This window comes from Thermobia domestica, chromosome 5 (assembly GCF_964235325.1).
Source record: "Thermobia domestica chromosome 5, izTheDome1.hap1.1, whole genome shotgun sequence".
Lineage (NCBI taxonomy): Eukaryota > Metazoa > Arthropoda > Insecta > Zygentoma > Lepismatidae > Thermobia > Thermobia domestica.
This window is the reverse complement of record NC_137458.1, coordinates 129,954,570-129,968,438: the sequence shown is the minus strand read 5'-3', so window position 1 is coordinate 129,968,438 and position 13,869 is coordinate 129,954,570. Positions and strand designations below refer to the sequence as shown.

The window sequence follows — 13,869 nt, the reverse complement described above, 5'->3', positions numbered from 1 at the left end:
TTATGAGTTCTGTGCTGCTAACCCAGCGTTTCCCAACCTTTTTCAACTTGCGGCACACTTCAGGGTAACTTGAATTCTCGCGGCACACATATTATTATTATTATTATTATTATTATTATTATTATTATTATTATTATTATTATTATTATTATTATTATTATTATTATTATTATTATTATTATTATTTGAAAATATAAAATACTGTAGTATTTTTTTCTGATTACTGACATCCTTCTCACAGAGAAGAAAGCTAGACCACTGTTTTTTCCCCGTGGTAAATCATTATGCTTATTTTTCATTTTAATTTAAAAATAGAAAACAATTACAATCAGATATAGGGCTCAAGTTGTTAAAAATACACTTTTTTTTTCGAAAACTGTATCCAACCTTTCATTAAGAAGGAGGATCACTAAATAACGAACGAACAAACGAATCTCTTTTACTTTTAAAACACAAATATAGGTAATTCGTATGCATGTTTACTTTGCCGGAAGGATTGAATAATATTTTAAAATTTCAAGTTACGAAATAGTCTGCAACAATAAAGAAGCAATAATGGTCATAACAATGATAACAAATTCTTTTTTTCAAAATTAGAAATGTACAGAAAAATGTTCTACAGAAAAGTAACACAGTATGAAACTTTAAATTTTAGATTCATAGTAGTAATTTGAAATACAAATATACCTTTTTCTGTATGTCTTGCAATTTGATTGCTATAGAATTAATAATTTTGTTCCGATTTCCTCGCGGCACACCAGCAACCCATTCGCGGCACACCACTGTGCCGCGGCACACCGGTTGGGAAACGCTGTGCTAACCTATCAAAACCTTCTCCCGACACTGCCATGAGCTACAAAGACTTCTGCTAGTACTTACTCCTGGGGCTGCCATGAGCTACGGAGTATAAGCCTTTAAAACCATCTAATGAGGCTGCTATGAACCAATGTGATATCCTTTAATAGCTACTTCCGGGCTGTCATCCATGAGCTATGGAGTATAATTAATTCCTGTGTAATGCGGCCGCTGTGGGCTAAGACAAACATCTTTTATTCAGAGACCACATAGTGCACTGAAGAACAGTAACAAGAACTTTGAAATATATAAAAACAATGTCATATATATATATATATATATATATATATATATATATATATATATATATATATATGACATTCTTTTTATAATAAAAAAGTGGAGTTGAAATTCCGTATACATTATTTAGACTCTGCCTATAGAACATTGTAATAATCTAGTCATCTTTGTAATTGAACTTAACTAAAATAGTCGAGTTTAAGAGTCAGTTATTTCGAACATGTATATAATTACGAGTACTTACATATAATGATAAAAGTAGTTACTTGGGATACTAACCTGTGATACGACAAAGATTTCCGTATTTGACAAACTGTCCAACAAATCCTGCAACGTGTGCTCCTAAGCTGTAGCCCACAACGTGAATATTGCTTGGTCGTATCCCACTCAAAACAAGGTAATCCAACAACCTAGCTGTAAACTTCCCAACGTACACCGCATTTTTGACAGCCTTTATATAACAAGGAGGCGCTGACAGAGAATTCCATAATACAATAATCACATTATAGTTACCTCTTTCCAGATACGCTGTATAAAAACAGGAACCAAAAAGAAGTAAATCTTGATGTGGGAGTTAGAAATAGAACTTAACAAAAATAGTAGGGGCTAAAACTATTTAATCAATTCAATAATTTTAAAGTTCGTGTTCTAATTAACATTAAGTGCTTTCTCGTAGCTGTCTACTTAGCGTTACTGGTTTTGGTTCGTCAGACTCACGTTCGATTCCCTGTTAGAGCATGTATGTTTCGTATTCTACCTTGAGATGTAAGTTTATATCTGGATTCAAACGCTTTTTTTAGTTGGTATGTTCTCCTTGTAATCTTGCTTAAATTAAAATCCATTTCTTATATCCAGTCAATAGCTTGGACAGCTTCTATAGCGATGGTAATAAAGTTATCTCTTACTTTTTCCATATCTAATAATAAATTCCTTTAGTGTAAGAAGCAGCAGCGTCGAAAAGTACACCTCGGGAAGGAGTTTGGTTTATCACAGTGTACACAACGTGAAAATTTAAGTTTGAATTTTTGCATCTCTCCTCACCCTCCATTCCCGACTCAAAATTTTTACTAAGATAAATGAATATTTGAAAATTAAAAAAAAATACATTTAAGTTTTTCTTTGATTTATCGAGTAGAAAGCCATTTGGTTTCATTTTAGCGTTGTATTCCATGGACAGGTTAGTATTCAGTATCCTGAACATTACTCCAACCCGCTAGTCTCAACATTTATGCGGATAGTCTATCAATCAAGGATACTATCCTATTTTATTCCCATAGGAATACACGGGATAAACGAATTTTGATTGTCTATATCTTACGATCACCTCCATCAACGAACTTAACCTTCTAAATCCTGGCCAAAACTGATAGTGATCCATGAAGTAGTTGCTGAGATTTTCTGCCTCCCGGACAGATATACGGACAGAGTAAATATATAAAAGAGCTTTTCCTAAACCAAATTCCTTAATTACCCAACTCTTTCCGTGTCCCGAGCTTCTTCGTGGCTAAGCGGTTAGCGTACGCGCCTAACGACGGGTTTGATTCCCGGCGGGAGCTCATGTGGTTTGTTTTCCACGTTAATCAGTAGGTCCAGTCTCATATAGCCTCGCTGCTGACCGGGACGTTAAACTCAAAATCAATTCAACAACTCTCTCCGTGTCCCATAAAAGAAAATCCAACTAAAACTGTCAAGTGTTAGTGGGAAAATGATTATATATGTTTGAAGTACTGGTCTATACCAAAACAGTCATGTGATCACTCAAAAGGCTATTGATCAGGGTAAATTTCGCGGCAAAAGGTTCATTGATCCAGTCACGTTAACATCTTATGCGTATTATATTCCAAAACACACGTGTTGTACTGAAAAATAAACGTTAATGATTTGGTAAAATGTTTCATTTCTCAATAACAGTATTTACATTAAAAATGGCTTTCATAAAGGAGAAAGAACACTGCAAAAGGAGACGAAATGTCCAAAAATATTTGTCAAAAGATTATGTATGTTAACTATTTTGTCATTCAGTAGTAAGTTAAGACCTTTTTTTCTTCAATTTTGCACAGGTAGTTATACTGTCTCTCCGATAGTGAAATTTTTTCATCTGACGTATTTCACTATATTGTAGATGGTCTGTTCTGCTATTAAATTAAGTTTTGTGGGAAGATATGTATAATAAAATGACATCAACAGTTGCGAATAATATTGTGATATGCAACCAGATTGAAGTGCATAAACGTCAGTAAGAGTGGCGAATCCAAACCGGGGCCAGGGCGGCCTAAGCCCCCCCCCCAGTTTTCTAAGTGACAAATATAATTGAAGCTATTATTTATGTTTTTGAAAGTTTATAGTAAACGTTACTTTTTATTCTTTTTTGGAACATTTTTTCAAACATGAGATATAGCTTCAGTTGCAGTTTTCCTGTTATATAATGTGTAAAACAATACATGAGGTTCACAATGTCAACGTCCAACCTAAGCATAATATCCATCTGAACATGGGCACCCACAGAGGGGGGCAAGAGGGGGCAATTGCCCCTCCCTGGATTTTCGAAAAAGGTTAAAATTTTTAGGCTCATCTGGTGACAAAAGTATACTTTTAAAATCAACATTCACTAAATGATTTAGAGTAACAAAATTTAGTCAAATACATCCCCAACATTTTAATCTACTTCTCTCCCCCATATGATGCTTCATATTTTTTCAGTAATAATTACGTATATCCAGTCTGATGCCGCATGCAATGCTAAGTATTTTGAATGATGGTATCTGTTGCTTGAGTTGAAAAGATAATTTCGCTCTTTGTTGTTTCTTTTGCTGACGTGGTGCTGATAGCAATGAAGTTTTGTTTTGTTGGGTTCCATTCTAGCAATTGTGTGTGTGTGTGTGTTTTACCCCCCCCCCCTTGGAAAATATCCTGCGGGCGCCCATGCATCTGAGGAGAGTTAAGTTGAAAAGTTGTAAACTCACTATATCTATGATAGTTTGGGTTCTGGCTGCCCCTAGTTTTTTACCTTCTAGATCCGCTACTGATCAGTAAATCGCAAAAGAGAAAGAGGAAAAATCAAAGAAAGCAATAAAGTTAAGTAATAAAGACATGTAAAGGATGTAGAAAACTTGGACATTTGTGGGAAAGCATTCAATGCACACTACTGTGCTTCGGGATGCTTCTTTCTTTAACTGTAGGATAACTTCTTATATAGCCTTGGTGCTGCAAAAGAAAACTTAGGCTTCAACAGAACAAACAAATAAACGAAACAATATTTCTTCCAAATATATACATTTGACTTCAAATTACTATCTTACCGTTTGTAACTTCTCTAATAAGTCTGTTATTGTATGCTCCTGAGAATCCATGGATGAGAACTTTTGTGGCCTGATTCGCATCGTAGTATTTTGATTGAATAAAACCTGCCTTGTTTATGTCAAAAGGCTTTCGTGTAGAGATATGCTTTCTGTAGAAGTAGACAATAATAACAAATAAATACATAGTTCAAGGATAGGCATAGAATGTCAATTGAAGACCTATATTTACCATATGTCTACTTAAACACTAGGACAAGTATGATTATTGGACATTGTCGTTTTTAACAGTTCAATGCGTACACTATATAATTTCTAGTTTTAGACAACGGAAGTGATATGTAAAAGCATTTATGCTACATTAGTTTTTATAATATGTGAATGTAACAACATTTTGTTAAAATCACCGTATGCATTACAGAAATTACCGTCTTATTCTTCATTTCAATGTACAACACTAACAAAGTATAATAATAATAATAATAATAATAATAATAATAATAATAATAATAATAATAATAATAATAATAATAATAATAATAATAATAATAATAAGTAGGTCTATGAAATTAAATTTACTAAAAATACTTCGAAATGCTATAATCAATTTTTCGTTCTTTTTTTTTAAATAAAGTGAGAACGTGAAATAAAAGCAAGGATAGGAATGGCGAAAGAAGCCTTCAGGAAGAAGAAAATTCTATTTTGTGGCATCTTGTATAAAGAGTTGAGAAAAAGACTCATAAAAAGTTTCGTGTGGAATATTCAACTGTATTAGTCAGAAACATAGACATTACGCAAAAACGATGAAAAACGACTGGAAGGTTGCGAAATGTGGGTGTGGAGAAGAATGGAGAGAATTAGCTGGGTCGAGCAAAAAACGAATGTGAGTGTCTTAGAAATGATATGGGAGAAAAGAACAATTTTAGGCATTATTAAGAAGAGGAAAAGAAACTGGTTTGGATATTGTCTAAGAAGGAATTGTATCATGAGGGACGTGGTAGAGGGTATGGTGGCAGGAAAGAGGAGGAAGTGGGAGAAGGAAACTACAATTAATGGACGATATCCGAACAGAAAAATCGTATGTGAAGAAAAGAGGTTAACGGAAGACCGCGGAGCATGGTAGCTTCCCAGTTGCGTCAAGTGACTTCCCAATACTGGCATAATACCTATGATGATGATTAGAGTCCGTATTTTTATGTAATATCAACCCCCTAAATATGTACATAAATATGTAACAAAAATCGCTTAAAATGTAAGAAATATATAATATGTACATATGTTACATATGTTACATATTTATGAAAACGTAATATTAACACGCGTATGAGTATGCAATATATAAACGATTTATGAAAATAAAAAGGAAAATCTACTATACTTTATCCTGCTTAATGCAAGTCCCCAAATGAAGTGAAATGCTTGAACAGCTGAGGCAGCCATATGTCACTGACGTGACGGATTGGGTGGGGTGCTGACTGCCACGGGTGCTGACTGCCACAGCCAATTATTGGTGCTGACTGCCACGACTGTCGCTGATTGCAAATATGAAGGTGCTGACTGCCACGATGGCGTGCTGACTGCCAGGAGCCTGAGAGAAAGTTGCTAGACGTAACATTACCAGACGCCAAGAAGCATGAAAGAAACTAGATGATCCTTAGGATCGTGTTGTTCAGACCAACACCTAACAAAGGTAAACAGGTCTCTGTATGTACACTCATGTCCAAAATTATTGTCACATGATTATAAATATGTTGTTCTAGTAATATAATTTGATAACGAATTCGCCCGGTATTTCTTATAATGTTAGTATGTGTATAATCGGCAAAGACAAGTATGTGGTAAATTTCATGTCAAAAGAGCAGTAAATAAGAACAATAAAACGAAAATAAAATTTTCTTGTCCATTTAGTTACATTTTATTTTACTCATTATGATTTTCGTATTTATAATTCTTTCCCTATGAAATTTACAATATATATATCAGTATTAAAAGTACTCTGCAAAATTATCAAATTATATACTTACAAGAAGACAGTTATAGATATGCGACAATAATTTTGAACATGAGTGTACTTTCAGTTTTGTCAGGGAGCGGTGCGTACAAAATTGGTACGATTTATGTATTCTCACTTGAACTCCCTATGTCAGCATGAACTGTGTACAACTGTGCAAATTGTTTCGAGCAGCTCTAGAAAGTTCCATCAAAAAAGCACTGCTGGCTGTACCTCACAAGGGAAGTTCAGGAGAAAGCACTCGCCTGCAGAGAATCTAAGCATGCCATTTAAAGTCCCAATTCATGTTGATTATAACAAGCTAATAAAATTCCAGTACGGTTGAGAACGGTTCGAGATATTCAACTTGGAAGTTTATATGAGAAAATGAGGATATAAGCATTTATACGTGTCAAGTACAACATAATTAGTAATGAATATTGACATACGAATTGAAAGCTATCGGAAGTAACAGAAAAAAAAAAGTGTTTCGCAATAACTAACGGGTTTGTTAGATACAATTAGTCATTACATTGTTCACAATAATCATAGGTTAGAGATGAAAATTGATCACTGTTGTTCTTCTGTTTTATGAAGAAATGACGCAGGCAAAAGACTCCCTTGCACCATGAACATTTTATATGTGCAATTGTGTTGCATCCGTCAAGGGAACAGTTCGCAGAACCAAAGCAAAAAGCAAATTCGACAAGTGATTCAAAAGTCACAGGCCTATAATTTGTTCGTAACCTGCCTTGCAGAACGCATGGACACGAACTTTATTTGATTGTTTCGTTGGTACATTATAACGTCCAGATGAAGAAGATTCATACTATGTACAAACCTCCTGCTATAATCTTTGATTGTTCGGAATCAAAACACATCAAATGGTTGCACAAATCGTGTGCAATTCTTTGGTATCTTCTCAACCATTAGGTCTTTGCCATCCGTCATGCAACTTGTAATGGATAGTTTGTCTGTGAATAGACCCCAGTGATCAAGCAATAGTAAGTTCAAACAACCAGGCTTCGCCATGGGTGAGAATACTTAACGCATTGAAACGTGCTTCCACTCATTTTCTCATAGAAATTTCCAAGCTGAATATCTCGAACAGTTCTCAACGTACAGGAGTTTTATTACCTGTTGTAATCAGCATGAATTGGTCCTTCAAATGACATGCTTATTTCTCTGCAGGCGAGTGCTTCTCCCAAATTTCCCTTGTCAGCTGGCTTCAGACCATCATATCCATTAAATAATACAATAAAACAATTCATATAAACAATGAAATGTGCAAATTGTACATATAACAGAAAAAACAATCCCTTTATAAACACCCAAGTGTATGTCGCTCTACTTAGTGAGAAAGTTTGTAACCTATAGGATGCCACATAGATTTGCTGTGATGATTACTAAATTAATCCCTACTAAATTAATTAATAATCATAAATTTAGTATGAGGGATTAATTCCTCTCTTTCCAAATACAGTTTCTCCCAGGTTCGTGGCAGTCAGCACCTTCATATTTGCAATCAGCTACAGTCGTGGCAGTCAGCACCAATAATTGGTTGTGGCAGTCAGCACCCGTGGCAATCAGCACCTATCCACGGATTGCAGGATAATAAAAATCAGACGCGAATGAAGGAAGATGTGAATCGGCTAGAGAGAAACAGGAAAGTCCCGAGAAAAGCAATGCATACGGCATTTGTACGTCAGAAATCTCATGTGGTGTGGTGTGGTCCCGTTTCAAATCTAGAACCTTTTACACTATTCCTGGAAGCACACTAGCATACAGTTTTAACTTGAATTGCAGGATTTGCTTTCATCTTTTTTCCCGTACGACCTCCGATAACAATCAAATAGACTTCATTTTAGGAATTTCGTGGCCAGTCGCCTGTTAGGCACGTGATCTGTCCTCCTCCAGAGTTGAGAATAAAGGGCGCTGCTAATGTACCCCAGAGGGAGGATTTTTACTTGTTTCTTCTTATATTTCTTTTGTTATCGGCGAAAATTCTGCGAAACATGGTTTGACAAATAAAAAAAAGAGAGAGAGATTTCTCTTTCGGTAAAGAAACGAAAAGATAGACATGACAAAATTGAATCTAGATGCCAGCCTTGCACAGTTGGAGAGTTTGCTTTTTTATTTTAAATTAAAATTTCAGTAAACGCAAAATTTTAAGACAGTTTTATGTAAAAAAAAATATGTAGAAACCATAGAAATATGTAATATTGGTCAAAATATGTAATATGAAACTTGAGTTGAAGCACCTTACAGGTGTGAATTACAAACATTTAAGGATTTGACGAATCTACATATGAAGGAAAAAATATGTAATTACATACAAATCCGGACATTAATGATGATTGTTCCTAAAGATTTTAATACTGCAAATTCAACCCTTTGGAAAGTATCAGAAAGCTTTATTGAAAGAAAATAATTCTAATACAGCAAAACGTCTGAATAACGGACACCTATGGTTACAGAAATTTAGATTACTTATAGCTCATGCGGCAATTATATGTAGAATACAGTAACTTCATTAATTACACGTTTAAATGTAGATGATATAAAAACAATGTACTCAGTGTTTCAGTTACTGCTGGGTTGAAAACGATATTCACTTCGATAAAGAAAGTAAAGTATAGCTGGGAACGTGTTTATATGGACTGTAAAATAATAGTTGGTTTGTGGTAATATTTCTTTCTTAAGCAAATGCTGTCTCCTTGAGAACATTCCGTAATTCGCACACTGACTTTATTAAAGGTAATTTAATAAGAAAAATATAACATCATTATTAATGTACTGAACATTTATTATGGACAGAGACAAGCATACTTTAAGCTCAACTTGCATCTGATCCGTGTGGTGACTCACCAGGACATTAATTGACTTGGGAAATGGAAGGGATTTTCTTTCTATTTCAGTACATTACAGATTCATTTTCAAATTGCGAACAACTATTTTCTGTTCTAAGTATGTTTAAAATGAGAATAATTTCTGTCCGTTATGAAGAGGTCGTTAAAAAATGTTAGGGGCAACACAAGACTGTCTATGTCCGTATCTGAGTACTAGAGTACACCTGTAAAAGTGAGTGTTCTGCCCTGTAATAATGCATTTATTTTTGTTCAGAAAAAAAAATGGAGGTGCCCGTTGAGAGATTTCACTGTATTACTTACAAAATACATTGTAAGCATTACAGCAATAAGTATTATTAAAAATAACCCGTAAGTTAGAATCTTTACTTACGTTTTTAGAATATCACACGATACATCTGGCAAAGGGACTTGTGGGTGCTTTAGATGACGAAATTTCACTCCTAATTCTTCGCCATCATTGTTGTTCTTTCTTCATCACATGAAAGCAAAAGAAAGAAAAGAAAGCTTTACTAACCTAAAATTTGCTAATTATATGTATGCGCATACTTATAGTTATGAAAATAATGTAAATACCTTAATAAAATGCAAACTTACTTTACTGATTCAGCGTTGGACAAACTTCAGTCTGTAACACACCTGCTATTCGCAGCAAAATTCAGGATTATTACTCGTTCATGGCTTCTAGGAGAATGGTGGACCATTCCTCCTGCAATCAGCACTTACAGCGTGAAAACGTAATGAAAGCACTTCACCTTGCAGTTCACTTATCAATTCACCTTGCACAGTTACTCAGTAATTCTAGCACATATGAGTACTGTATACAGTATAACACATAGTCAAGCATCTCTTCAGTAATTTTGGTTCATTTGATTTGATTTGAAGGGTTTTAGCGTCCCTTTGAGCAGTGGAGTTATATGAGACGTGGACCTGCAGCTTAACGTGGGATTAGAATCACAAGTGTTCCCGCCGGAAATCAAACCCGAGTCTTTCACGCCAAAGGAGTTTACTTCACTTTTGTGTTTGGTTTTTTTCTTTAACAGTCATCTTGCTACTGCGCACCTCTGATTGGCTCATTCACTGTATCTTCTGCTGTTCTTTTGCCACAATTATTTGAGGAACAAGTTTCATTCCACTCTCTTTTGTATAATCGTAAAATAATAAAGAATCGCTAAGTAACCGCAGTTTTCATCCACTCTGGGACATGAAATAGAATCACCACAAAGATACGTAATTTATATATGTTCCGTTTGAATGCCAAGTGGCCTACCTTTAAAATTAAAATTTTTCGGGAGAGACATTTGATGTTAAATGAAAAATACATATTTCTCTTATGTTAACAATCAGAACCATGATTATATACACCCTCCATTCCAAAAGAAACCGAACTTTTGAAAACAAATAGTACCACTACTGCCATCTGTTGTAATATTTTACCGGTAGATGGCGTAGTCCCTCATTGACAACTGGTATAAATGTCATGACATTTGGATGCATGGCAACAAAGTTATTGCGTTTCAACTGTCAGTGTGTTGTGTACATCGGTCGGAAAATGAGTTTCAAACAACGAGCTGCAATTGAGTTTTGTGTTAAACTGGGTAGCCTAAAACTTTTAGTGAAACGCACCAAATGCTACAAAATGCATATGGTGATGAGTGTGTATCCCGTACGCAAGTTTACGAGTGGTTCAGGCGATTCAAATCGGGTAGAGAGACGCTGGATGATGACGAAAGATCAGGCCGTCCCAGAACCGGATTATCGGAAGAAAACATCGAAAAAGTGCGTGAATTCATCAAACATAACAAAAAATCGTCGGTGAAAGTTACTGAAATGGAATTAGGCATTCCTCAAACAACCGCATACAGCATTTTGACCGAAGTTTTGGGCCTTAAGAAGGTTAATTCGCGGTTTGTACCACACAATCTCACCGAAGACCAAAAAGTTGATCGAATTGCGCATTGCAAAGACCGTTAAAAGTGCTCGGCAGGATCGAAACTTCTTGAAATCGATTGTAACTGGTGACGAGACGTGGTGTTTTGAATATGAGCCCGAAACAAAGCGGCAAAGTGCTGAATGGAGAGCGCCGGATGAAGGAACACCCAAAAAAAGTCGCTTGGTGAAGTCAAAAGTTAAGGTGATGCTGATTTGTTTTTACCATTCAAAAGAAATTATCCACAAAGAATTTGTTCAGCCCGGCCAGACAGTCACTGGAGAGTTTTACTTGGGCGTCATGAAGCGTTTGCTGGCAAGAATTCGTTGTATTCGGCCCGAATATCGCGAAATCGGCAGTTGGACTCTTTTGGACGATAATGCACCATCACATCGTTCGCGACTTGTAACTGAATTTTTGGTCAAAAATCACATTATTCGGTTGCATCATCCGCCCTATTCACCAGATCTCGCTCCGTGCGATTTCTATCTGTTCCCGAAACTGCATTTGGCGATGAAAGGAAAGTGGCACGCATCGATTGATGCCATTGAGAAGGCGACGACCACCGTCCTAAAGACCATTCCAATAAAGGACATGGAGAAGTCGTTTGACAACTTGTTGGAGCGTGCAAATATGTGTATCGATGCAGAAGGGGAATACATTGATTAATAAAAATTATTTGTTCCAAAATGTACATTGCTTTTTTGTTTTTTTAAAACGTTCGGTTTCTTTTGGAATGGAGGGTGTAGTTTATTATCTTATCATTTATTGTTTACAAAAAAATCTTTTAAAAAAGTAAAAGAAAGACTAGTGTTAGTGTGAAAGAAATGAAATATTTAGAAACAACGACAAGACTCAGTTGAAATTGAATAACTGAAAAAGTGCTGGAGAATACTACGTATACAAACTAAAGGTTTGGAGTTACATAAGGTAATAGAAAATTGAAATAAATGTACTTAGGTAAGTTGTTATCAAAACTTACTGTGACAGGTTTCTCAGTTCACGTTCCCTCATTCTTGTACTTCTTCTACGTCTTCTGTCTCTTCTCATAGCTATTCTATGCACGTAAATTAATAAAGAGAAGACGACATAGTGGAATGAAGTGAAGTAAATCTATCGCATCTTTCTTTTTTACAGACGGTTACTTCCTGCTATCCGGATATACTCATGCTGATGCGCAGAAAGAATTGTACATGTCGAACTTTTCTTCTGTTTAGCTTTCTCGTAGATCAAGCACAGATCTACCCACGGTGGTGTTTAGATTTCCTTTATATTTATAAAATATCTGTTGTAGAAATTTTTTGTCATACCTGATGTGGGGCATCTTGAGCCAATTGATTGTGTTGTATTCGTGGTTTTCATTTCGTCTGGTAATATTTTCTTCGAGTGGCGTGACTAATGTCAAATCTGTGGGTTTCGTTAGGTAATAAACTTACACTTTCTGCGGGATGTAACCATTATGTTGTACCTACTTTAGGGATGTAGATAGGTTTTTCCTTAGCTAGTTTCAACTAATCCGAAGTTTACGTCATTAGAGAGATAGGAGTGTATCTTAAATCAATCCCAGGGAATTAACTCTTGCAGCATTCTTTCAATTCCTTCACCACTCTCCCTCCCATCATTTATAGAATCGACACGAGACGAGACTTCTACAAAATTAACGAGACAAGAAAAGAAAATTTTCTTTTTCTTCTCATTTCGTCGATGGGGACACTATCGAAAAAGTGTAAAACCTTTTTCAGGTTAGCCATCCTAAGTAAGGTTTTCCTGGGATTTCCTCATTCACACCAGCCAAATGCCTGGATGGTGTCTAATATATAGGTACAATGCTGCAAATCATTCTAATTCCTAATCGTAATCGTCTCGTCTCTTCTAATTGGCGTTATGTAGCTCTGTCGGAATGTGATGATAGAAACAAGTCGTTCCAGATGCTGTTTGACTGGTGCAGTTAGTTGTACCACATAACCTTTAGTCTTCGGCAATCTCACCTATGCTTATTAGTCTCTGACCCCAATTCCTCCTCTCTCACGCTGTCCCTTCACGAGTTCTGTATGCCTTCATCATTTGGACATTGTTGTTCGCGATATACTTAACACACCGGCAGTCTTGAATAAAATTTGCCGAACTAACCACCACCCACCCACTAGGGTCGCCAACCGTCCGATATTTTACTATTACGTGTTAGAGGATCTATTCAATTAGCTATATTATGCTGTCACTTTTTATCACCGTATATATACTGAAAATGCAGATATAACCAGTGACCACAGGTTACTATTTGATACCAAAATGTTCACCATCTCTTACGCATTAATTAACACCAATATCATCTCTCTTTGACTTACCGTAGAGGTCTGCACGGGCTCGGGAAGAGCCCTCGGGCCCACAAAGCATATATCACTTCGGGCCCGGGCTAGCTCAGGTAGTACATTTTTAAATATACAATCATATCTCTCGGGCTTTTTCGGGCCTAACTTTGTAAATATACTGTGCAATGATATTTATTCTTAAGTTCTTTCTTGAGAAGTTTTAAAGCATAATTGCAAAATTAAACCTCTAATTGCTGTAAATATAAATGCAATTTTGCGTTAATTATCAAGTTTCTGTAATTTGGACTTATTTCGGGCTCATTTGATTACCACACGAGCTCGGACCGGGCTTGAGCCTAAATGCTAAAAGAGCTCCTCCGTG

The 13,869-nt window shown here is 35.8% G+C and overlaps 1 protein-coding gene across 2 annotated transcripts in view; it reads right to left on the bottom strand.

Annotated features, from left to right (window-relative positions):
• Positions 1-13,869, bottom strand: part of LOC145686126 (phospholipase A1-like) — a 94,446-nt gene that overhangs the window by 47,768 nt on the left and 32,809 nt on the right. For both annotated transcript variants that reach the window (XM_081759100.1, XM_081759101.1), the window contains exons 4-6: positions 9,622-9,720; positions 4,395-4,543; positions 1,375-1,623 (exon numbers count right to left, since the gene is read on the bottom strand). In XM_081759100.1, coding sequence (XP_081615226.1) covers positions 1,375-1,623; positions 4,395-4,543; positions 9,622-9,720 — 497 coding nt within the window. The remainder of the gene's footprint in view (positions 1-1,374; positions 1,624-4,394; positions 4,544-9,621; positions 9,721-13,869) is intronic.